The 23,840-nt window shown below is 40.5% G+C and overlaps 3 protein-coding genes across 18 annotated transcripts; 1 reads left to right on the top strand and 2 right to left on the bottom strand.

The window, feature by feature from the left end:
* Positions 1-13: 13 nt before the first annotated feature.
* On the bottom strand, positions 14-13,805 carry LOC108884290 (NACHT, LRR and PYD domains-containing protein 12). 16 transcript variants are annotated; one of them, XM_018678122.2, is made up of 21 exons: positions 13,666-13,805; positions 11,600-11,732; positions 11,261-11,490; positions 9,322-11,179; positions 8,844-9,017; positions 8,529-8,702; positions 7,909-8,082; positions 7,586-7,759; positions 6,905-7,078; positions 6,483-6,656; positions 6,122-6,298; positions 5,693-5,866; positions 5,295-5,335; positions 4,824-4,889; positions 4,320-4,399; positions 2,749-2,804; positions 2,447-2,661; positions 1,793-2,070; positions 1,456-1,569; positions 1,198-1,339; positions 14-797 (listed from the first exon to the last, which is right to left on the bottom strand). In XM_018678122.2, the coding sequence occupies exons 2-21, from the start codon at positions 11,713-11,715 to the stop codon at positions 511-513; spliced, it is 4,878 nt and encodes a 1,625-aa protein (XP_018533638.1). In that variant the 5' UTR covers positions 11,716-11,732; positions 13,666-13,805; the 3' UTR covers positions 14-510. The 16 variants fall into 16 exon arrangements, with proteins under 16 accessions (XP_018533638.1, XP_018533635.1, XP_050925810.1 ...); XM_018678119.2 differs by having other exon boundaries at positions 9,322-11,182; positions 13,666-13,804; XM_051069853.1 differs by having other exon boundaries at positions 9,322-11,182; positions 11,600-11,728; positions 13,666-13,804.
* On the top strand, positions 12,179-16,903 carry si:ch211-284o19.8 (protein lifeguard 1). The gene is made up of 6 exons (XM_018678129.2): positions 12,179-12,337; positions 13,848-14,149; positions 14,398-14,598; positions 15,267-15,395; positions 15,535-15,678; positions 16,583-16,903. Exons 2-6 carry the CDS (start codon positions 13,859-13,861, stop codon positions 16,715-16,717), a joined length of 900 nt encoding a protein of 299 aa, XP_018533645.1. The 5' UTR covers positions 12,179-12,337; positions 13,848-13,858; the 3' UTR covers positions 16,718-16,903.
* Positions 16,746-23,742, bottom strand: parp2 (poly (ADP-ribose) polymerase 2). Its single transcript, XM_018678126.2, has 17 exons — positions 23,531-23,742; positions 22,224-22,433; positions 21,895-22,056; positions 21,572-21,642; positions 21,022-21,072; positions 20,770-20,866; positions 20,557-20,632; positions 20,364-20,466; positions 20,073-20,226; positions 19,809-19,947; positions 19,636-19,699; positions 19,375-19,509; positions 19,092-19,219; positions 18,830-18,929; positions 18,632-18,730; positions 18,043-18,167; positions 16,746-17,817 (listed from the first exon to the last, which is right to left on the bottom strand). The coding sequence occupies exons 1-17, from the start codon at positions 23,601-23,603 to the stop codon at positions 17,658-17,660; spliced, it is 1,947 nt and encodes a 648-aa protein (XP_018533642.1). The 5' UTR covers positions 23,604-23,742; the 3' UTR covers positions 16,746-17,657.
* Between the last annotated feature and the right edge of the window lie 98 nt (positions 23,743-23,840).

The raw sequence follows: 23,840 nt of genomic DNA, 5'->3' as shown, positions 1-23,840 counted from the left end.
GTTGCAACGCAGATGATTTGACACAAAAAATATGTTATTTATTGACCTTAAAGCTCCAGCAGCAAACACACTCAGTAATTGTACGGCCACATTTGTGTCAGATTACAAATGAGTCAGAGCGAAGTCAAAGCAGGATAGATTTTCACTTTCAGATCAGAGGGTCCACCTCCAAATTAAACCTCTTCTATGACGTGACTGGTAATGAAATTATGTGATTAGTGCTGTGGAGAAATATAGTGAGGTCCACTGAGACCACTTAGAAAATTTCACATAAAACAAATTAATCATAAATTTTGATGATTCAAAAATATTTAAAAACACAGAAGTTATGTAAGTGAAAGTGTTAGTAGTCAAATAGTTAATACAGTTTGCCTACTCTGGAACATGGTAAAATAACACTGGGATAATAACCCTGACTCAAACCCACAATGGAGAAAAAGTGAATCTAAAACTTAAGAATTAAAGATGTGTTGTTGTAAGACAGACACACCCTGATACACAGTTTCTGCCTCAAAATAAGTTCAGCTCATGTGAGAGGAGTGAATCCACCTTAAAGACAGCAGCGATCATAGCTGAACTGGCCCGAGATCCTTTTTTTCGCACCATGTCGATCACCGCCCGAGCTTTGTCTCCTCTGTTCAGTGTTGCAGCAGACTCCATTTCAGCATCAGTTATCACCCCTTGCTCCAGGAGTTTATCTAGCAGCCTAAGTAGAACCGGTTCAGACACCCTCTCGACAAACTGCGCCCGAACATGCAACAGCTTGACTTCACTCGGAGTCCATACTGAATTAGGACCTGGAGGATGAACAAGAAAAATACTTGTGGTAACTACATGTATAGTGTATGAGTGTGTGTATGTATTGGTAAATTCAGGACTCGATGGAGTAAACATACTTGTAGTCCTTATTTTCCAACGCTGACAATCTCCTTAACCCTACTTTTTACTATTTAGAATTTTTTGACCCACAGGTCAAAGTCTACAACCACATCTTACTAATTATACACACATAGCCAATAAAGATCCATTAAAAGTGGTGCCAAAGTGGACTGTGGATAAAAGCAGACTGCAGATGATCTGAAGCAGAACAAGGCATCTAAAGGCACCACAGATCAATCAATAACTATTATACTATTCTCCTCTGTCCTTTATTCTACGATCAGGTGGGGTGATGCTGCAGGTGGACGGAGACTTTACCAGTCAGTTCAACTTCACACTCCCAAACATCTGTGTTTTCTTGGTCTCGGACTGTTATAGTTGCTTCTTCTGTGTATATAGGGAGGCGGACCTCAAAGAGTGGGTGGTAATTTGGTCCAAAATCCATGTCAAACTCTTCTTTCTAAAAACCAGCGGCATCAGTGTCAGCATCTCCACAGCATCTGAAGTAAACTTAACCAACAGAAGTTTTATGAATCGTGTTGACATGTTGCAAAACCTTGTATTTGAAACACTCACCTTAGGCTGTATTTTAAGGGCCTTCGCGCAGTGAACGGTGTAAGTTCCCTCTCTGATCAATTTGCATTTGGGAGGCCCACTGATGTGCTCAGCGTGTCGCTGTCTTGCTTTCACCTTAAGAGACATCACAACATTTTAATTGGAGGCCACAGGCTGGTTTTACATCATCACAGATTTTCTCTTTCATGTGTTCTCCTGCCTTCCGGGGTCGGCTGACTCTGACAAACAAGGGATGCTAAGGACACGAAGAAAGATAAACAAACTACCACCACATCCCTTCCTGGCCTGGACAGTATCTGATATATGAGTGAGGCTGTAACATTTCATGAATCTTTACCTCTTCCAGTGGGATGTTGATTGGCAGGAGATGCACATTGATGTTTTGCTTCTGTGTTATTACATTTGGTGAGCGGAGGAACAGCAAAACTTGGCCGCTAACTGGTTTCATGAAGTTCCAAATCCTCCCCACAATCTCCAAAGCCCAGACCAGGCCAAAGGAAGAGAAGTGAGGGACTTTGACAATCACATGAGTGTCTGTGATCTCCACCGGTTTGAGGATGCTCATTCCATCATCGCTGATGTTGACGACAGACAGCAGGCCTTCATGGACCAGAGCTGTGAAAACAAAGAGGCATTCAGCATCATTACAGTGGCAGTGATTATTTTGTCCTCTGTTTAGGAGCCTAGTCACTAAAAAATTAAACATTGTCCACATCAGGCAATTCCCCGAATTCAAGTGTTGGTGGATGGGAAACCAGTGATGGATTGTGCCCTTGCTGCTACAAGTCAGACTGCTTACTGCTTTCAGTCATTTAGGGTACGGTCCAGAGGGTATAAATTGTTGTACCTGGGAGGATCTGTCCTCCCAGGGGACGAAGGGATAAGATGCAAAATAAATTTAAAGAAATGAAAAAGAATAAAAGACAATGTTTTTTTAAATGTATTCAGGATCCACAGAAGATAAATCTTGATGACTCTGTATTATGCTTACCATCCTCTGTTTCACAGTGTGGGAGGTGGAGCTCACAGACAGCATCATCAGGACACTGGATATTGAACAGCAGCCCTGCAGGCACCTTGCCAGCTGACAAGAGGAGGGTCTCATCCCACTGAACAGTCCTGTAGTTCAGCTCCACCTCCTGAGTTGTAACAAACACCAGTCCAGTCGTAGCACACCGGAATTCACCTGGACCAGGACACTTGAACCTGTAGGACACAGAAAAATGACCACAATGAACCAGTTAAACCCTGAGAAGAGGTCTGTGATCTGAAGTGATTTTATTGTATGATTACCTGTATGCGACTTGTGAAGGTTCAGGTAGCAGCTCAGGCGTAAAGCTTGTTGGAGGCTGGGATTCAAAGACAAACATCAGTTATTTGACTAGAAATAACTTGTGTTCAGTGAAGTATACAGGTGTTCTTACACAGTCCATACTTCATCAAAGCACACTACAGAAAAGAGAGAAAATGAAGTTTGAGTGGACTGATGGTGTGACACAAGTACAATGTGCCACTGTAATTATTTATAAATTACATTTAAGTGATTTGAAGCAGGGCAGATTCTGCTGTCTGAGAGGGATCATGACATAAAGGCAGAAACAAATGCAACAGGCCTGAACTTCAACATCTTGAAAGGCACAAAAGATCAAATAACTGACTTGAACTAAAAATGTTAACCATTTATGAAAGTATAAAAGTCATAAAAATGGTAACGGCAAGCATCTGCTCAAGAGTAACTGTGACATGTTTGTGGCATCAGCTACATTCACACAAACTGGCTCAATAGTATGAAGAGATTCACAAATCAAGAGGATATTTTCCAAAGTTACAGACTGTATGGTACCAAATTCCCCTTTTGTGTTTCCATGGAGAGTTTCCTTGCTGAGCTGGGGTGGAAGGAGAAGCACATAGAGGGATTTTAATGAGAACTTTTAACACACAGAACATCTTCATCGCCTCATCATGTCGAAAGCAGATGTTCTCCTGGAGATTCCTGGGGGGGGGGGGGGGGGGGGGGTCCACCAGCTTGTGTTTTTCAAATGAAGGAGATTTGTAATGAGGCTGCAGGTGTTTCTCACAGTAAGCTTTCAGTTTTCTCTCAGCACAGACATCACAGGTCACACAAGGCAAGGTTTCCTGGTCCAGCTGAACTCCTCGCTGTGCCATCTCTTTTCTCAGTGGCAGTGACTGTGTGAGTTTTTCTTTCTGTCAAACTAGTTTGAGGTCTGATGTCAACAGCATGTGTCCCTGCAGTGAATGAGTCCTGTCAGTTCCTGCACTTCACCACATGTTGGTTACACCTATCTTCAAACTGTAGATCTAAAAGGGGAGGGAACAAGGAAGTATGTGTGCAGAGTGGAGTTTATTGTGTTTGAAAGTAGGAAGAAGAGGGAGGGGGTTATCTGGTTTTGACTTACTCCAGGAAGAGAAGCATTTGGATACCGTGCGTTTAATCCTTTTTTTTTTTTCTTTTTTTTTTTACAACTGAGATTATTTCTCATTCAAAAACAGTTTAACTAAACTTTCAAACTTTTAGGTGAAAAACTCTTCTTGGAATCTCTGAGTTTAGAGATGGTTCCCACTTTTCAGAATTAGATCTTCTTTTCTCTAGTAATACAGTTTGAATCTGGGCTAATACAGGCTGAACCTGTACCGTGTCTGCCTGCCTTAAGTGCCTTGCCTGCCTTTTAATTGTCAAATTGTTCAGAAACGTATGCATTTATCTTTCTTAACCTGTACAAAGGGGTGAGGAAGTACCACAGCTACAGTTGTTGAATTCTTTGAATATTTACAGTCCATTGTCTGCAGTGTGTTGAGCCCTTAAATCTGTCTGGAATATCAGGATACAGTGGTTTTTCTCTCACCTTTATTGGTTTTGTGTCGTCCTCAGACACATCCTGCATTGTGTCTGCTTTGTTTGGTTCCAGTTTGACATCAGAGTCACCTGACAGGAAGAGAAGTCGCACAACAGATGTCAGAGATCAGGGTTTACTGAGTCAGAGAATGTGAGCGGAGTCCAACAGCAGCAGCTCAAAGCCTCTTATCGTCACGTCTCAGTTCTGGTTTTTTATTGGCTGAGCAGATGTGTCCAAATATCTGCTACTGAGTCAACTCTATAATATATAATCAATATATAGATATGCTAATGATTATAAACTGTCAGCAGTTCATTTATTTTAGGAATCAGTATCTATTTAGTATCTGTTGACACAAGGATGCAGTCGGGCTTATTTAAGGCTTGTGGAAAACAGACGGCAGTGCTTTGACATGAAATCTGTTTTCTCTGAAAACAACACATACATTCCCCTCTAACACACTGGCCATCATTAAAAAAGCACAGTCATCTTGATCTTTTGAGTTTTTCTTACCTTTATTTGTCAATGATGGATTCTCTGGGCACAAATCTCCTTTTTCAGCAGCATGCTGCACACTCACTGAGCACATTTAAAAAGCATGAAAATAATTTGATAAAAATTCATGCATTGTTTTATGTTTGAAAACAATTTTATGGAAAACATGAAAAAATATTAACTTCTCTCTGACCAGATTTTCAGTCTTGTGAGTGCCAGTCTTGCATACACTTTTAACTGAATGTGTTTTTCTGAATGCAGCCACTGATTCTGTGGTCTCTGACACATTTCATATGATATTTATTTTAGGCAGAAACCCATAATAAACACAGTGAGTGTTCCATTTATTCAGTCACAGTGATCAGATAAAATCAACACCCAGTGCTGAAACCAAAATGTAATTTATAAATATTTTGGTGATGAAAGTCAAATTTTATTGACAACAAATGAATTGAATGAATGAACAGGAGACACTGTGTGAGTACTCACATGCTTTGTCTCTGGAAGTTTTAATCCTCCTGTCGTTGACCCTGCAAAAAACACAACAGTTATAAAGTGAATGGAAAATAATCTGATTTTGTTTGATTATTGCAGATCATTATCAATCATTATTAGTAGGTTAGTCAGTGAACCAAGTTGTTTAAATAGCAAACGCACTTGCACCCATCTGAGCACCTGTGGGCATGTTGGTTATAAAATGAAGTGTGGTCAGGTAGATTGCTCACACATTGCTACACTGAGGTAGCAATTGTGCAATTGACCAACAAAAATCTGTCACTAACAAAGTTGGAGGTTTACAGGTGATACTAGATCTCTGCTTTAATACTAACTGTGTTTAGTACAACACTGCTGAAAGCAGCATGGACTGAGTACAACCCTCTACTCACCTAAGAGTCTCCAGTCGACAGTGTGGACTTGCCACAAGATCACACAGCTCTTTTAGGTCTGAATACTGCACAGCGTTTCCCCACAGATCAAGCTCTCTCAGATGGGAGGGGTTGGACTTCAGAGCTGAGGCCAGAGAGGCACAGCTGATCTCTGACAAACTGCACCAACTCAGTCTGAATAAAAAATAAAATGTGTCTAAAAAATAATTCATAATCCTATCAGATAGCAAACAGTCCTGACAGTTCACTTGATCTGAAAAAAAAAAAAAAAAATCCAAACATTTTTCCTTCAATAAGTACATTTCTGTTTCTTTGTACAAATACCAGTTATGAGGACCTTTTGTTTGTTGTTGTGATAAAAAATGATTTACTGTTACCAACTAACATTGTATTTTATACAATTTATTTAGAAAGTTCTGTAGGATTGACCTCAGAGTCTCCAGTCTACAGTCTGGACTCTCCAGAAAACCACACAGCAGCTTCACTCCTGAATCTTGCAGGTCCCAATTTCCACTCAGGTCCAGCTCTCTCAGGTGGGAGGGGTTGGACTTCAGAGCTGAGGCCAGAGAGGCACAGCTGATCTCTGACAAACTGCAGGAACTCAATCTGAATAAAGAATAAAATATGTAGATAAAAATCATTTATAATCCAATCAGATGTATGTCCTGGTCAGGTTGTGGTCGACCACTGCCCCTGCTAGTTGCCGATTACAACCTGAAAATGAGCAAGGAACAGAAGAAAAACACAGAAAAGGATTTTTAAAAAAGTAACAGTCACTCAATGAACTGACCTCAGAGTCTCCAGTTTACAGTCAGGACTCTCCAGAAAACCACAAAGCTGCTTCACTCCTGAATCCTGCAGACTGTTGTCTCTCAGCTCCAGCTCCCTCACATGGGAGGGGTTGGACTTCAGAGCTGAGGCCAGAGAGGCACAGCTGACATCTGACAAACTGCAGCACCTTAATCTGAATAAATAATAAATCGTGAATAAAGAAATAATCATAGGATTATAAGAATAATCATAACATTTTTACACGTGTTAAATATCAAAACACAAACACAACAGATGTTATTCATGACAGCTCATTGAAATTAATACCTACAGTAATTAATTAATTCAAAATAGATGGATTCAAGTTATGTGTTAAGGTAAATAGGTTCAGTTGTGGATTCAAAATATAAGATCTACAACAGTAACAGACAGTGAACTGACCTCAGAGTCTCCAGTCTACAGTTCGGACTCTCCAGAAAACAGCACAGCAGCTTCACTCCTGAATCCTGCAGCTTGTTTCCACTCAGGTCCAGCTCTCTCAGATGGGACGGGTTGGACTTCAGAGCTGAGGCCAGAGAATCACAGCTGACCCCAGAGAAACTGCAACCATTCAGTCTGAAGAAAGAATAAAATAAGTTGATAAGAATAATCAGATCAATCACAGAAGTCCTAATCAATGAGCCTTTCTCTAAAATAAGCAGAGTGACTATCATTCATCAGTCAGTAGCTTACTATTTTGTGGTAATATATTGCTTGAAAATTAATAAACAATGATGTCAGCATTGTCCCTGACAACCATGGTGCTTATCACATCTGTTTGCTATGTTAGCGAGGTAGCTAGCCAGCTATTGTTTGTCAGTACAGTCAGTAACTTGGCAGATTGAAATGCATCGGAGCATCTTCTCCCTCTTATACACTCATTAGCTATCTAGCTAACCACGTGACTACTTTTATACCTTGTCAGAGAAGTGGAAGCTAAGGTGTAAGCATCTTAACAACAACAATTTAAATATTTATTAATTGATTCAAAATGAATGGATTCAAGTTATCTGTGAAAATAAATTAGGTTCACTTGCGTATTCAAGATTTAAGATGTACAACAGTAATAGACAGTGCACTGACCTCAGAGTCTCCAGTCTACAGTCTGGACTCTCAAGGAAACCACACAGCATCTCCACTCCTGAATCCTGCAGTTCGTTTCCCCACAGCTCCAGCTCTCTCAGATGGAAGGGATTGGACTTCAGAGCTGAGACCAGAGAAGCACAGCTGACCCCAGAGAAAGTGCAGCCACTCAATCTGATTAAAGAATAAAACATGAATATAAAATAATTTATAATCCAATAGATAAGTCCAAATCAATGAGTTATTCTCTAAAATTAGTGGGAAGACTTTGTTGTTTTGTTATTGTCGATCATCATACAGTGATTATGAGTCAGTGAACTGACCTCAGAGTCTCCAGTCTACAGTCAGGACTCTCCAGAAAACCACACAGCAGCTTCACTCCTGAATCCTTCAGCTTGTTCCCACTCACGTCCAGCTCGCTCAGATGAGAGGGGTTGGACTTCAGAGCTGAGGCCAGAGAGGCACAGCTGATCTCTGACAAACCACAGTTCTTCAATCTGATTAAAGAATAAAACATTGAACTTCAGAAGACCAAGTTCATGTTTTAAGCCATTCAGTGTATCAGGCTGCAGTGCAGGTTGAAAACGTTAAAACTATAATTGACAACATGCTGCTGCTGCAGTTAAAACATAGTGACTTCACCTCTTAAAACCTGCTAGCCTCATCTATACACACTATGTTGTGCAGCCAAACACATGTTGAGATTCTGCTCAAGTTCCCAAAGTCTCCAAAGATGCGAGACTGGATTTTTTTGGACATATGAACAAAATGATGCACACATTCCTGATAATCAGACTGAACTGTCACTTCAGTAGTCATTCTGACATCAGATCATGTCAACTGATTTCAGTATAATATCAGCCTTCGGTCATCAGTTTAGAGTCACCACAACTTTCACATCCAATCAATCTCTGCACAGAACAAAAACAAAATGGTGTCTAACCTCAGAGTCTCCAGACTACACTCAGGACTTTCCAGAAAATCACACAGCAGCTTCACTCCTGAATCCTGTAGGTAGTTTCCACTCAGGTCCAGCGCTCTCAGATGGGAGGGGTTAGATTTCAGAGCTGAGGCCAGAGAGGCACAGCTGATCTCTGACAAACTGCAGTTCTTCAATCTATATAATGAATAAAACATGCAACTTTGGAAGACAAAGTTCCTGTGTGAAACCATTTAGTGTTTCTAAACAGGATGCAGGTTAAAAACAGTAAAACACAGAATGAATAAGAATGTCAAGTTAAAACTTCAGTGAACTGACCTGAGAGTATTCAGTCTACAGTTTGGACTCTCCAGTCCAGCAGAAAGCAGTTTCATTCCTGAATCCTGCAGCTTGTTTCCCCTCAGGTCCAGCTCTCTCAGGTGGGAGGGGCTGGACTTCAGAGCCGAGGCCACAACTTCACAGTGAGTCTCTGAGAGCTCACATGCAGTAAGTCTGTAATTAGAGAATATGTAAAATTTGTTCTGATTAAATTAGACAATTCGTAATAAAAATAGACTCAATGCATAAGATAACAAAATGTGACATAATTTGATTAACATCTGGTCTTCACATTCGTGGTTCAGGTAATCTTATCTGAAAAATACATATTTCTGGCTCACAGCATTTATAACACCTAAAGAAAAAACAAAACAAAAGATAATTTTGTGATGTAAAACTAGGAATAATGAGAATAAATCATTACTGTGTACATCTGAATGCACTGATGGATAATCATTATGCTCATGTTAGGACGTACAGAGCCTTTCTGCAGTTCCTCACAGCTGGAATCAGTCTCTGTCGTCCCTCCACTGATGTGTTGTACTTCTTCAGGTCCAGCTCATCCAGAACCTCCTCTGACATCTGCAGCATGTAGGCCAGAGCTGAACAGTGGATCACAGAGAGTTCCCTCTCTGATCTGTTCTCGGACTTCAGGAAGTCTTGAATCTCCTGATGTACCGAGTGGTCGTTCATCTCCATCAGACAGTGGAAGATGTTGATGCTTCTATCAGGAGAGATTTTGTGCATGTTCATCTCCTTCAGGTTGTTGATGGCTCTCTGGATGATTTCTGCATTGGTCTCAGTCTGACCCAGCAGGCCTCCTAAGAGTCTCTGGTTGGACTCCATAGAGAGGCCGTGAAGGAAACGAACAAACAGGTCCAGGTGGCCATTGTTACTGTCGAGGGACTTCTCCATGGCTCTCTTTAGGAAGACATCCAGAGATGGGTCCCGGCTATCGCTGTTTCCAAAAATCTTAGAAACCTTCTTGAGAAAGGAGTTTGGTTTTGAGTCCCTGTGTTTGTAGTTTTTTCCCAGGAAAGCCTTCAGTACCTGTGTCTTCCTGTTGGTGAAACAGTGGAACATGTAGACTGCAGCCAGAAACTCCTGAACGCTCAGATGAACAAAGCAGTAGACTGTTTTCTGGAAGATCACACTCTCTCTTTTGAAGATCTCTGTACAAACTCCTGAGTACACCATGGCCTGTGTGACATCAAGACCACACTCCTCCAAGTCTTCTTGGTAGAACATGATGTTTCCTTTCTCCAGATGTTCAAACGCCAGCCTCCCCAGCTTCAGAAGAACTTCCCTGTCAGCCTTCGTCAGCTCCTGTGGACTTGTCTCATGTCCCTCATCATACTTGTGCTTCTTCCTTTTTGTCTGAACCATCACAAAGTGTGAGTACAGGTCTGTCAAGGTCTTGGGAAGCTCTCCTCTCTGGTCAGTAGTCAACATGTGCTCCAGAACTGTAGCAGTGATCCAGCAGAAGACTGGGATCTGACACATGACATGAATTTTCCTGGATGTCTTGATGTGTGAGATGACTATACTGGACAGCTCTTCATCACTGAATCTCCTCCTGAAGTACTCCTCCTTCTGGTCATCACTGAAGCCTCGTACTTCTGTTACCCTGTCAACACATGAAGGAGGGATCTGATTGGCTGCTGTAGGTCGGGAAGTTATCCAGATGAGAGCTGAGGGCAGCAGATTCCCCTGGATGAGATTTGTCAGCAGCACGTTGACTGATGACTTCTGTGTGACGTCAGACACAGCCTTGGTGTTGTTGAAATCCAGCGAAAGTCTGCTTTCATCCAGGCCGTCAAAGATGAACAGAACTTTACAGACAGCCAGCTTCTCTGCTGTGACCTTCTGTAATGTTGGATGGAAAACATGGAGCAACGTGAGGAGACTGTACTGCTCATCTCTGATCAAGTTCAGCTCCCTGAATGAAAGCAGAACCAGCAGACTGACATCTTGGTTTTCCAAACCCTCTGCCCAGTCCAGAGTGAACTTCTGCACTGAGAAGGTTTTCCCAACGCCAGCAGCACCATTCGTCAGAACGACTCTAATGCATCTCTGTTGGTTGGGTAAGGCTTTAAAGATGTCGTGGCACTTGATTGGAGTGTTAAGGAGGGTCTCCATCTTTGAGGCTGTCTCAAGCTGCCAAATATCATGTTGGGTTTTAACATCATCACTCTGTCCCTCTGTGATGTAGAGCTCAGTGTAGACCCTGTTGAGAAGGGTATCACTTCCTGTTCCATCAGTTCCTTCAATCACATGTTCACAGCTTCTCTTCAGACTGATCTTATGTTCATCTAAAACCTCCTGCAGACCACTGTCTGCTGAAAAGGAACAAAATATATGGTAAGTGATTGCTGCAACACAAAGTGCTTTCTAAACAGACAAATGTTCAATCTTACTTTGTACAGTGCTGGTCTGACAGGCTGTCTGCAGTCCAGATCTTGCTCTGGATCTTTGTTCACACTGGGGACAAGAGGAGTCTCCTGATGAACTGGACTTGTTCCAGTATGAGGTGATGCACTGTCTGCAGAACCAGTGTTCACAGCTGGTAGAGACTGGATCCTTCAGGACATCCTGACACAAAGCACAGCAGGACAGCTGCTCCTCCACAGAAATACTCCTCCACTCTCTGTGGACATGGACAGATTATATTAACAAAAAGTTTTCAACAACACTAGATAATAAGAGAATTAGATGGCAAGATAATTAGATAGAAAATCACTCATTGACTGTCTCACTTTGTGTCTGGGGGTCCAACTTCATTACTGAAGTCTGGAGAATCTTCACTCTTCATTGACAGATGGCGGGATACTGGAGACTCCGCCCCGTCCTCCCCTTCCTCCAAATCACTCATCCTCAGTCAGACTCTAACTTTGGAGACACACACAAAATAATCATTGTCAGGGCAAAGAGCACAGAAAGAGCACAGTTTTCTACAGGGCCAGAGTAGTGGCTACTGGCTGGGAATGTTGGGCCACAAGGTGTAAATACAACAGCTTAGAAACCTAGGGCCCTAGCATTCACCTGGATGTTACTTTGACACATACCTCCTACCATAATATTGTTGCAGACCATTTTTACTGTGTTTATGAATAGTACTCTGAACTCTAAAACTGTTTGCACACTTATTAATGCAATTACAATTCCTGACAGACAACAGCTGACACAAATGGTTCCTCAGGTCAAGTATTCACAGACACAGTACACCAGTACATTGTAAGTCTGTAAGACTCCAGACACCACTCGCAACCTTTTACCTAGTCTGAAGTAACAGTGGAATTTTCAGTTATCACACTGCCAGGTCTCACAGGCAGGGTTTTTGCATCACTTTAAACAATCAGGAAGTGAAACACTAAAACATAAGTTAAGTGACCCACATCACCATACAAAGTGCTTTTTGTGTAGGCTCCTCACACAAGACTGTATGGTGCTGAACTGACATTGTTCTCTGACACAAGTATAATCCAGCAGAAAAGGTAAGATCATTTTCTTTATTCTCTGTTACAGAACTAAACAGCTGTGTGTGAAAACAAGCATCCTGCTGTTTACTCTACTCCATTTTTATTTGCCTGTATGATTTACTTTACTTTCAACAAGACAGGAAACATAGTTAGGTTTTGAGGTCTCTGCCAGCAAATGTCTCAGTGATGGAGACTTCACAAATACTTAAATGCTCTATGGGCTCATCAGATTTTTGTGTGTGTGATTGTTTGGGTCAGCTGAGTCTTAGCTATCTGAATCAAAGAGGAAGCAGGTGCAGCTAGTATAACTGGAACCAGGGATCCTTTGAACTCATTTAATCTTCATTATTTCAAGTCAATTATACAGAAGGAAAGAGGCTTGTACCTAAATGATCTAATTAATGGAATATGTCTCTATTTGCTGTTGTAAGTAGATCTGCACAACAGCAGTGACATCTCTGCGACACAGAAGCTTAAACTATAAATATACTGTAAGATCTCTTAATGCAAAACACCCCCCAAACATCAGAGATATTGCGTAGACATGAGTGGTTTTAGGGAGTTTGAATCAACTTTACGGTCGTTTTTGGAGGCTGTATTTTGTGGTGCTGTTGAACTGTATTGTGTTATACTTGAATAGAACAGAGTCATCTTAATACTTAGTAGCAACAACTGTGTTCTTCTTGCTTTCATAAGTCAAAACGTCTGCTCTGAAAAAGGCCTGTTACACTTGTTATTTTATCTGAGAGTAGCAACACTACACCTTCCTGATGTGTTTCCAAATACTGAAAATACAAACTTAAATATAGGTGAATAATAGAATATATGAATCCCAGACAGTTTTTAGACTAAGTGATGGCACTAAAGGATTCCCAACAATGTTTGCTGCATGCAATAGAGGTGGCCCCATTGCTCAAGTTTTACTTCCTAATGTTTATTACGTTCTTGGGCAACAAGTAAAAAGCAAAAACCTGACGTCAGCAGCCTTGTACATGCTGGCAGAGTAGTCACTGAAAACGTTAACAAAAAAACTGAAAACTGACAATAAAAAGCAGGAAATTACAGCTCTTTTGTTCTCCCTCTAGTTTCTTTTCTTGCCAGTGTTTGACCATCAATTTCCAACCTTATAGTGCATTAAAAAACACTGGCCAAAATGCACCAGTGGGAACTACCTTCTCAGTGATTCAGGTAACAAAGTTAATGAGAAAATCATATATTTAATGTAGAGCTGTAACCATTAGTTGTTGAACTAATCAACAAGAAATGAATCAGCAACTATTTTAATAATCATTTAATTGTAAAAGTAAATTTAATCAAGCAATAACTGCCAAATCTTCTCTTACCCCAGCTTCTCCAATCTGAGAGTTACCTGCTTTTCTCTGCTTAATAACTGAATTTCCGTGGGTTTTGCAACAAGAAGTTGCAGCTCTTCTTACAGTTACGTAACCAGGAACTACCCACTTCTGTTTCCCTACATTATTTATCCGTCACCTTTGACTGACTGAACATTGTCTTTGGTCCCCAGTTCCCACCACAATGTCAGACACAGCTGACCCCATCACATCCAAAGAGGGCCAGGACGCTGCTGGCTCTGATATGTCCTCACCGCCACCAGCGTACCCCTACCACGAGCAGCAACCTCCACCCTACTCTGCAACACCAGCAATGTACTCTCCACCCAAAACTGAGACAACTTGGATCCATCAGCCTTGCACTGGATATGAGTCATTTCGTGACATTATCCCAGACGCCCAGTCGGCTACGACTCCCCTCACAGCCTCGTCATCTTTTGACGACATAACAGTGAGAAGAGGGTTTGTTAGAAAGGTTTGTAGTCTGGCCACTGAGTTAAAGAATATCTGCATTTATTCAAAAATCAAACTCTGACCAATGACAAATAATCATTGTGAATACTGATAAACAATATTCAGCATTTCCCAACCTGGGGTCGGGAACCTTCTCGACGTTGCCGGAGAAATTTTAGGGATTGTAATGTGATTAACAGAATAAGAAAACAGATCAATTCTATTTCTGCACCAAAAAATAATTAAAATAATTTTTCTCCCCCTGTGCAGGTGTTCAGCATCCTGACACTCCAGTTGCTGTTCACCTTCAGCGTGGTGTGTGTGTTCACCTTCTCCACTGTGGTCAAAAAGGCGGTGCATATCAACCTGTGGGCCTACATCAGCTCCTTCATCATCTTTGCTGTGGTCGCCATCACCCTCAGCTACTGCAAGTCCTTCAGCCGCCGTCACCCCTGGAACATTGTGGGACTGGTGGGTTAGAAATACAGGAGCCACAAAAATAAAAATAATAAAAATAACTTTGAACTTTAAAAATATATTTGATGTGAAAACTGTTACTTCACATAGTCACATCGTGGAAAGAGAAGTGAAATATGCTGGTCAAGTAGACACGCCCCTGTCACAGATAAATGTTGCTCAATAAAGCTCTGGGGGAAAAAAAACACCCAAGCGGGAGTAAAAGTATTACACCTGCTTTATAAAAAAATATCTGTACATGAAAAGCATCTATTCCAGCACAGTCAGGACATAAAAGTAGCAATGCTAAGGCATTTTGGCCAATCTTAGAATTCACTGCTTGGTTTTGCTCAACATTTAGACCTCTCTTAGACATCTAAATGGATTTGAGAGAAGCTGGTACATTATTTTGTAGTTTTATTATTTCCAAACGAAAACCTTTCTCCTACCACAGGGCCACATATTCACACTGAGCCGCTGAGGTTTTGTCGGTATGTTAAAGTAAGACAGACTCTTCCTGTTTTGGAAATATATTGTGCAGAACATGGCACAAAGACTTCAAACTGCACCTGGATGTGGTTTTCAGTGAAGACTATAATTACTTAAAACAAAAATGACATGGGTCATATCAGAGGCATGTTTAAATGATATGATGTTATATACACTGAACTTCGTGCCTACAGGTTGTGGTAACCCTGAGTTTGTCGTACATGGTGGGAACCATTGCCTCCTTCCACAACACTACTGCTGTGGTCATTACTATGGGAGTAACGCTGGCTATTTCTCTGGCAATCATCGCTTTCTCAGCACAGGTTAGTCGAGCTGAAAATGTCTCCTGTATAAACCTAAATCATGATGATAGATCGGTAATGTGCAGACTTTTCAGCTGTCTTATGTATCAGTTTTGAAGTTATGGCACTCAAACTCAGTTTTTTCTGTGTTATTTTGCAGACTCGTTATGATTTCACTATTTTTTATGGTATTCTTCTGATTCTGGCCATGGATCTGATCATGTTTGGGTTCTTCTGCACCTTCTACTACTCCTACATCACTGATATTGCTTACGGATGTCTGGGAGCTCTGCTGTATTCACTGGTATGGGAAAGAACAACAACAAATACCATGATAATACTACTACTATCTAAAGGGTTATACAGACACCTAAACTGGACTTCCCTTATTATAAAACAGAAGGAACACATTCATACAGGATACAGGCATTTTTGTTATCCTGACTTTCTTTTGGCTACAATTTACACTTGGCCTTTAAGAGTAGTTTAGAACCACTGTAGCTAGGAAAAAAATCCATCCATCCTCTATCTATACTGCTTATCCTTAAGGGTCGGGGGTAGGAGAAACTGTTATGAGTGATTTTACTGTCAATGACAGGCAAGAAAAAGAAGGAGGGAACTGAATTCAGTGCTTATTAAGCTTTGCAGATACTGCCCTCAAACTGAAGTCCCAGTGGTCTGGGGGTGCCAAAGCTTGATCCTTTGTGAAAAAAGGAAGTTCAGTGTGAGGTTGATTCTGATGTCAAAGCACAGTTTCACTTCATTTACGATACCTTTTTAAAAATTTAACCATGTGATTAACTGACTGTGACAACTTAGGTATTTTTAAACCTGGGCCTTATTTTACCATGGGTGTAAATGATTGATAGGGACAAAAATCCTTGCAATTGGTCCACATTTGAGCAAGAGTGGTGAACCCAGAACAGCTAAACAGCTGCAGTACATCCACTAAAGTGACAAGATTCCTACAGAGATACACTTTCTTGTTAAAGAGTAAGATCCTTTTTGTTAAACCAGAAACATCCATTTTATTGATACCAGACTTTAGCCAAAGCAGCTAAATGAAATTCAGCCATCATTAAATCTATTATTGACAACTGTACACACTGCATTGTGTTAAAATATGTCAGAGTTAACTAGCAGTTATCTGGTGGTAATCTCTCACCCTGTCCTAAATCATCGTCTCCTCCTCTCCCTCCCTGTCTCAGTTTCTGATGATCGACTGTCAGCTGATGATGGGGATGATGAGCTTCCGCCTGGATCCTGAGGAATACATCAACGCTGCTCTCATGATCTACCTCGACATAGTCCTCATCTTCCTCTACCTGCTGGGGAGGAGGTGAAACTGTACACACACAGACAGACAAACTGTACCGATAACGAAAATGTCCTTTATTATCATTATTATCATCATGTAGTGTATATAATGTATCTGAATCCTGTTTTAAGTGACAAAACTCTGAATGATCTTGTCTTTGTCTCAGTTTTTACATAAATAAAAAATAATATTATAATAATATTATATAAGACATTTTTGTACTGAATTAGTTGTTTTGGATTCCATGTTACCCCATCTGACCCAGCAACTATTGGAACAAAAATTATCTATTTCCATATTTTTTTTAAAGACACATTCATAAAAACTCATTTTGTTTCATCACATAAAGCACCAAAGCAGAAAATGCAACATGGAATACATCTTATATTGATAAGAGGACATTTGCATGTAAAGCAAAATAGAAAAAACTAGTGCTCAATGTTGTGCGTATTTTCTTCATATCACATAGATCCATCCTCACCTTTTAGAAAAAGTAGAAACAGTTTTGTTGGTGTTTTTATAACTTGAATTATATACTCACATGCCCATTTACACATTGGGTGAGATGTATAAACTTTGAATCTGACACAGACTGTTAACATATCTGTACGGCGTTTTAAACAGCCTAGTATGATGTATAAAAATTGCTTGTTTTACGTGACCAACAGTTTAAATCTAAAAGACAGTTAGTTTGATATCAGATATGAAAAAGAAAACCAACAAATACTCACATTTGAGAGGCTGCAATCAAAATTTTTTTGGCATTTTGTTGTTGAAAAATGTCTAAAAGTTGTTGATTAATTTTCTGTCATATCTCACTGAGAAAGTGTTTTCAGGTTTAACAGCCTATGACCAAAAACGAGAGCTTAACCGTATCTACCTGTAGGTGAAGAATGAGTAAGTGATATATCATCCCTGCTTCGTGGAAAGGAAAACCCCTGATAAATTGCAGTTTCTGTACAGCCTCACCACAGTGAAGAGTAGTTGAACTTGATCCGCAGCAGGTACCTCATGCGGGTCTGGGCAGGGTTGTAAACGATGAACTCGTTGTAGAGGAGGGAGTAACCGCTGTTTTTACCCACCCCTGTCTTCACCCCAGGCCCCATTGGCACTGTGACACCATCCCTGAGACAGAGAGAGGTGGACATATTCTCATTCAGATGATTTTAACCCATTTAAGTACAAATGGCATTGCCTTTACTTTACTTTTAACTATCAGAATATACCAAGTTTTTAGATAGATGTTCAACCCCTCAGATAATTTACTGATTTTTGTTGTGTAACAGTTGAGTGCAATTAAATCAATGTTTGGCCTGTATGAAATGTATCAGTGTAATGAGACAGACTCACAGTGTGACAGAGTTTTTGGGGTCAGGTCCGGTCTGTCCAAGGCCCTTGGTACTGTGTTTACCAGCAGGCAGCTTGTTGGCCTCGTAGTCGGCATCTAGCAGCTCATTACAGTCTCCCAGAGCGACCTGCAGCCACGCACAGACACATGAGTTGTGGTCTTGTATTGACAAGTCTATAGGGTCTGAAATAAACAGCCTCTAAGCACCACAGTTTGTCTTTCGAGGATAAGTCAAGAGGTTTCTCCTGTTACCTTCCACAGACAACAATGTTACTAGAAACAGGTGACGAAGAGCAGGTGTGAGACCTGCAAAATGAAAATCAACTCTATAAATTAGAAAAGAAAAAATACTTCAACAAATTGGAAAATATTCTAAATATGACTAAGAGTCAAAACATTGATTCTCTCAAGGAGATATAGTTTTTGGGAGTTAAAGCCCAGTGTGCAGACAATATTTTCAGCAATCATCATTTGTCCTGCACCTGCCCAGATATGGGTTGACGTGGCATGTGCACAAAACTACCTACATTTTCATTGCCACTGGCAGGTGAAACAAAACTTTAATCTCGCCACAGAAAATTGTCAACTCACCTCACACAGTAGCAGCAGTCCAACATGATTGTGCTGATTGGCAAAACAGTAGTTGGCGCTCTTTGAAGACATGTCAGCAAAGTAGATACCTTTACCAAACTAGATGAAAGAAGAATAGGGAAATAATTGTCAGTGTGATTAGTTGGTTCAAGTTCAAGTGAAAAACAGCACTTGCATGTTTTTTTCTAACCATCCTACCATGTAGCCAGTGACGGGAGCTTCAGGTGGGGCCACTCTGAGCCCCTTACTGAGGATGCCGACCCAGTTAGACAGACGGGAACCATGCCACAGCAGAGTCCTGGTAGTGGGACAAACAGACACACACACACAAACTAATAATTTTCAGACTTTACACAGGTAAATATGGAGCTTAACAAAGCAGATTTCACAGAATGTGTTCCAACACAACACATGACATCTGAGGCAAAATAAACCAATAACTGTATCCAGTCTGTATTACCTGTTGTGTAACTGTGAGAGGAAGTTGTTGCTCTCCCCGTCTCTGTCCACTGAGAAGATGTCAACGATGGTCATAGAGTAGTCACAATGGGTTGGAGCGTGAGTGGACTGCAGATACTTTTCTATCACCTTCAAAACATAGAGATCAGGGGAGTTTACAGAGTTTTCCATGAACTTGTTGCTTGCAGACAAATAAACAGAGCAAGGAAACCCAGGGGTTTATGGTTCTACAATAGATTCCTCTCCCTGTCTGATGGGACAGTACTTATTTACAACAGAGAGACCTTGTACTCTTGACTGCCGGAGTCCAGAGGCTGCAGGTTGCACTGGAGGGAGCGGTATTGTCTGTCCAGAGGATGTTCATCACTTCCTTCACTGGACTGGACCATTTTCACTGCTATCTGGATGTCACTCAATGCCTAAAAAAAGACATATATACATAGTTATTATAGCAAGGACCACAAATTTAAGTGAAAAAATAAGCTGAATAATTGTAGACCACATCGAAATGCTAAAATCTTTAAGTTAATGGAGAACCTGTTTACCTCCAGCAGTGCAATTTTCTCCTTCAGCTCATCCTCTGTGCGGATGATTGGGGGAGTTTTCAACCTGGAGAATTACAACGTTTAATTACAATAAAATAGAGACCAAACGGCTCTAAACAATTTTCCAACACCTTGATTGGATCCCTCTAACTGTACAGCCACACATTCCTTACCCAAAGTCATGGGGGATACGGGTGTAGAACTGGTTGCATGCCTCCAGCAGCTCACGACTGCTGCCTTTCTTCTTCAAACACTCCTCAATCCTCTTTAGTGCAGTGTAGCCTGCACTGATCTGCTCTGAGGTTAGTTTGCCTGCAGGTAGAAATATACTGAATTTGAAATATGAAGCACAACAATGAAAGGTTTGAAAACACTGATCACTTGTCTGACTACTCATTCAGATGTTGTGTTGTTTTGATCGATTCTGTCAGACTCACCAAGAGGAGCTTTGCGGGTGTCAAACTTCATCTCCAGCACACACTCCTCCATGGCTTTAAGGTCACAGATGAGCTCTAGGAGAGACTGGATCTTCACATCCAGCATGGAGGTCTTCTTTTTGGGTACAGCGTCCTCTGTAGTCTGGTTCTCATCCTAGAGCAGTGAAATACACGTATGTACATAATAACAGACCCCATTTTCGATTCAGTGGGAATGCCTGTCACCGGATTGTCAAGTAATAATCATAAAAATACTGAGGAGATAGTAGTTCTTTTATTTTTAAGCATTACCTTTTCATTTGAGCTGTAGTCCATTAACACCATGTCATATTTTCCAGCTACTTTCTCAAAACTCGTGCGCTGTTCCCACTCGTTCTTGGTCTTGTCTAAGAACCTGTGGCAAAGCAAGCAAGTTTCAGAATTTCACTGAGCCCACTTCCATGTGAGACATGGGAAACAATTTTTTTCAAAGGCGCAATCTCACTTTTTCTTGAAGATATTTTTGGCTTTCAGCAGATCTCCACCACAGGCTGTAAGGCTGTTTTGACCCACTTTGCCCACTGATGACATATAAGGAGACACCAACCAATACAATACAAAACTAAGTAATTTCAGTACTAATTTGTGTTCATTTCCTGCATAAATACAAACATGTAAAATATGCAAAGAATCATCAGTACATACACAGTAAACTCACCTCTGCCCCATCTCATCCACACACTGTAAGCTTTGGAGCTGTCATCTTCCAGCAGCTGGATCAGGTAGTATTTGTTGTTGTTAAACTGAAGATTTGTCTGCAAAGTAATACAGGAAATGTTTGTCGCAAGCCTAAAAATCTATTCACTTTCCCACAGATCAAAATGTGAAATGAAAACATAATCCATGTGATAATTTAAAAAAGCAGATCCATTTAAGTCCATTTGAAATTAAATGTTACTAAATATTTTACCTGGTTCAACATCACATCGTAAACATCATTCCCTTCATTGTAAACATGAGCCTGAAAGAGGAAATAAAGAATATATTAACGAAAGTAACTGCACTTGATCAGCATCCTTTATGTTGCCTGTGTTGTTTAATGTGGTTTAAGACAACAATCATCTAAAAAGTGCTAACCAAACTCCTTCTAGGCAAGTCTCATCACTTGGGATCCTGGCATCGCCTTCAGACAGTTACTTCTGGCTAACAAGACCAGGCACTTATCTAAATGAATGTTGACAGAGCCTTAACTTTAATTTCAATGGTGAGCGGGACATAAAATGTAGAGAATCACCAGTCAAATCTGTAAAACCACATGGAAACGTTCAGTTTAAACTGCAATCCAATTACACTGATTTTAATTTATTTAAGAGCACTCATTGAAAAGAATATTAACACACTCAAGTATAACAGACCATAACAGCAGCTTTTTAACAAGGGGAACTGTAACTAAAAACTTTAACAGGTGTTAAACCACAAACAGAATAGATGCCATGAGATGACTCTCATGTCTTCAGTACCTTTCCCAGTTTGGCTTTACATTCAGTGTCCACTGGAGCTTTGCCCTTCATGACCACCGTCTTCACAACCTCTGTCCAACATCCAAAGATGAGAGACAAAACATTGATGAGGTAATCTGACAATATAGTATTAACCACAGGTAATATCATGTCCTGTTAACTTGTATAAATTGATGTATTTTAGAAACAAAACAGAAACCACTTCATGATGTTGGCAAAGTTACTGCGCTTTGTTTGTCACCAGTCCCTCAACAACTACAAAATTACATTTCACTTTAGAATTGTATTACCTACACAACATACAACAAATAGAAACATGTTACCTTCACTTTTTATTTCTTCTTTGGGCATGTCCTCAGTTTTTGTCTGACTCTTGCTTTGCCCTCTCCTTCTCTTAGCTACAGGTGGCTCCTCCGTCTCCTCCTCTTCCTCTTTAACTTGAACTTTAGAAGAGGCAGTCGAGTCACCAGCTTCATCCAAACTCTCTGGACAAAAGAAGAACAGAAAAAAACATTTTAAACACATTTAGTAATTTGTATTTCTTTATTTAAAAAGCTATCATATGAACAAAAACTATACATTTCATATAATACTACTTCCAGCAGTGGTGATGACAGAAATCAAATGGCTGTGACAAAAACAAAACACACACCTGACTTTACTGTCTGAGAGCGAATCTTCCTCTTGTATTTCGTGACAGGATTAATCTGGACCATCTTCTTCAGGTCGACTTCATAGGCCGTCCCAGAGCCCAGAGTTAGAGTGACGGTGGTTTTTCCTGAGGAGACAGCGGAGTCCAACACAGCACAGGCTGAGGGCAAGTACAGTTCCCACTGTCCTTCATCTCCCTTCCACTGCCACACTGATTGCACAGAGAGAGGGAGAGAGAGTAGGGTTGTTTGTAACTTTGTGCAATAATGAATAATGAATCCTTACATTTCAAGACAGCATTTTAGGCTCTGGTAACTTGTACCTGCCATTTGTCTTTATTTTGCATTGTAAAGAGTAAATAATTGATGCCTTAATAAAAAATAATCAATCATCCAGGCAAGGGTTTTGGATAACTGGAACAAAATGAAGTCACTAATATTGTATGATATGATATCTCCTGTATCAACAAAATATTTTTTGACTGCTGAATGCAAGATTATGAAAACATCTCTTGTCCTGTTATACTAGTCACTTGAAAACAGCTGTAAAATTATCAACACAATACATTTATTAATCTTTTGAACCACTCAACTCATTACTTACATGTTGCCTTAAAACCCCTTCTCGGAAAAGTATGACCTCAACACCTCTCTTAATCTGTTCCCATTATAAGTGTCTTCAATGTAACATTTATTGCAGGGCTGGCATATACAACAGTGTAAAATTACTCCATTACAATTAAGTGTTGTGCATGTAATATCCTACTTCAGTTAAAGTGCATTAGGGTCATAAGCAAAATGTGCTGAAAGTATCAGAAGGAAAAGTAGTGGAGGTGCAGAAAAATGTCTCTTGTGGCTGATTTAGATGACATTAAGTGACATTTGATTGTTAATACAAATAGATCAATAAAACATGCAGCATTTTACTGTTGTAGCTGTTCGAGGTGGAGCTAGTTCCAACTACTTTATATAGTTTGATTGTTTAGTTGTATGTGTTTAGTTTAGTAATCTGCATCCGTGGCTATAAATCTATACTGAACATTACAGTTTACATCACAGTATTTTTTAACACTACCAGCGTGTTAGATATCACCCTTTGGATATCTTTCAGACTGTTCCGTGAAAGCTTTGCAACTACAATAAAGCCTACATGGACAATAAATTGGGTATCATTAATTTTTCCCTGCTGTGTTCAGACCATAGACTGTACATGGCTCAGATATTTAACGTTCAGTCATGTCCCGGGTGCAGAAGTGACGTAGTCACAACACAGCAGCTAGCTAACTCTTCCTTCCAGCGTCAAACAAACCTGTTTTTGACTGGACCTCTTCGTTTTCGGCTGCACCCTGACTTTTATTCCTCGACCCTCTTGTTCGCCTCATGGTGGTTTATGTAAAAAATTATAATTGGCTAGTTACAGTAATAACTGGGCCACAGAAACATCAGACAAGGCGACAGACTTTAAACTTTCCTCACCGCCGTTTCCTGGCCGGTGCCGCTAAAGATCGTCTAGTGCGAAGATTAATCACTCGGCAGTTGGAAAAAGAACTTGTCACGCATGCGCTCTACACTCTCGTCAAAAAGGCGCGGAGGCATAGCCGTTACCGTGGCAACAATTT

Source organism: Lates calcarifer, linkage group LG4, assembly GCF_001640805.2.
Source record: "Lates calcarifer isolate ASB-BC8 linkage group LG4, TLL_Latcal_v3, whole genome shotgun sequence".
In the NCBI taxonomy this organism is placed as follows: Eukaryota; Metazoa; Chordata; class Actinopteri; family Centropomidae; genus Lates; species Lates calcarifer.
Note: the sequence above shows the minus strand (reverse complement) of the source record. Positions and strands in the feature narration are given on the sequence as shown.

Excerpts from the sequence above, each read along its gene's own strand:
- LOC108884290 (XM_018678119.2), bottom strand. The coding sequence starts at position 11,715 with ATGAGTGATTTGGAGGAAGGGGAGGACGGGGCGGAGTCTCCAGTATCC. Across the intron at positions 9,018-9,321 it reads AGGAACTGCAGAAAGGCTCT|ACTTACTGCATGTGAGCTCT; the intron begins GTACGTCCTAAC and ends CTCTAATTACAG. Across the intron at positions 5,336-5,692 it reads TGTCGACTGGAGACTCTTAG|GGTCAACGACAGGAGGATTA; the intron begins GTGAGTAGAGGG and ends TGTTTTTTGCAG.
- si:ch211-284o19.8 (XM_018678129.2), top strand. The coding sequence starts at position 13,859 with ATGTCAGACACAGCTGACCCCATCACATCCAAAGAGGGCCAGGACGCT. Across the intron at positions 14,150-14,397 it reads GAAGAGGGTTTGTTAGAAAG|GTGTTCAGCATCCTGACACT; the intron begins GTTTGTAGTCTG and ends CCCCCTGTGCAG. Across the intron at positions 14,599-15,266 it reads CCTGGAACATTGTGGGACTG|GTTGTGGTAACCCTGAGTTT; the intron begins GTGGGTTAGAAA and ends TCGTGCCTACAG.
- parp2 (XM_018678126.2), bottom strand. The coding sequence starts at position 23,603 with ATGAGGCGAACAAGAGGGTCGAGGAATAAAAGTCAGGGTGCAGCCGAA. Across the intron at positions 20,467-20,556 it reads AAAAATATCTTCAAGAAAAA|GTTCTTAGACAAGACCAAGA; the intron begins GTGAGATTGCGC and ends GCTTTGCCACAG. Across the intron at positions 19,220-19,374 it reads CCGGCAGTCAAGAGTACAAG|GTGATAGAAAAGTATCTGCA; the intron begins GTCTCTCTGTTG and ends TATGTTTTGAAG.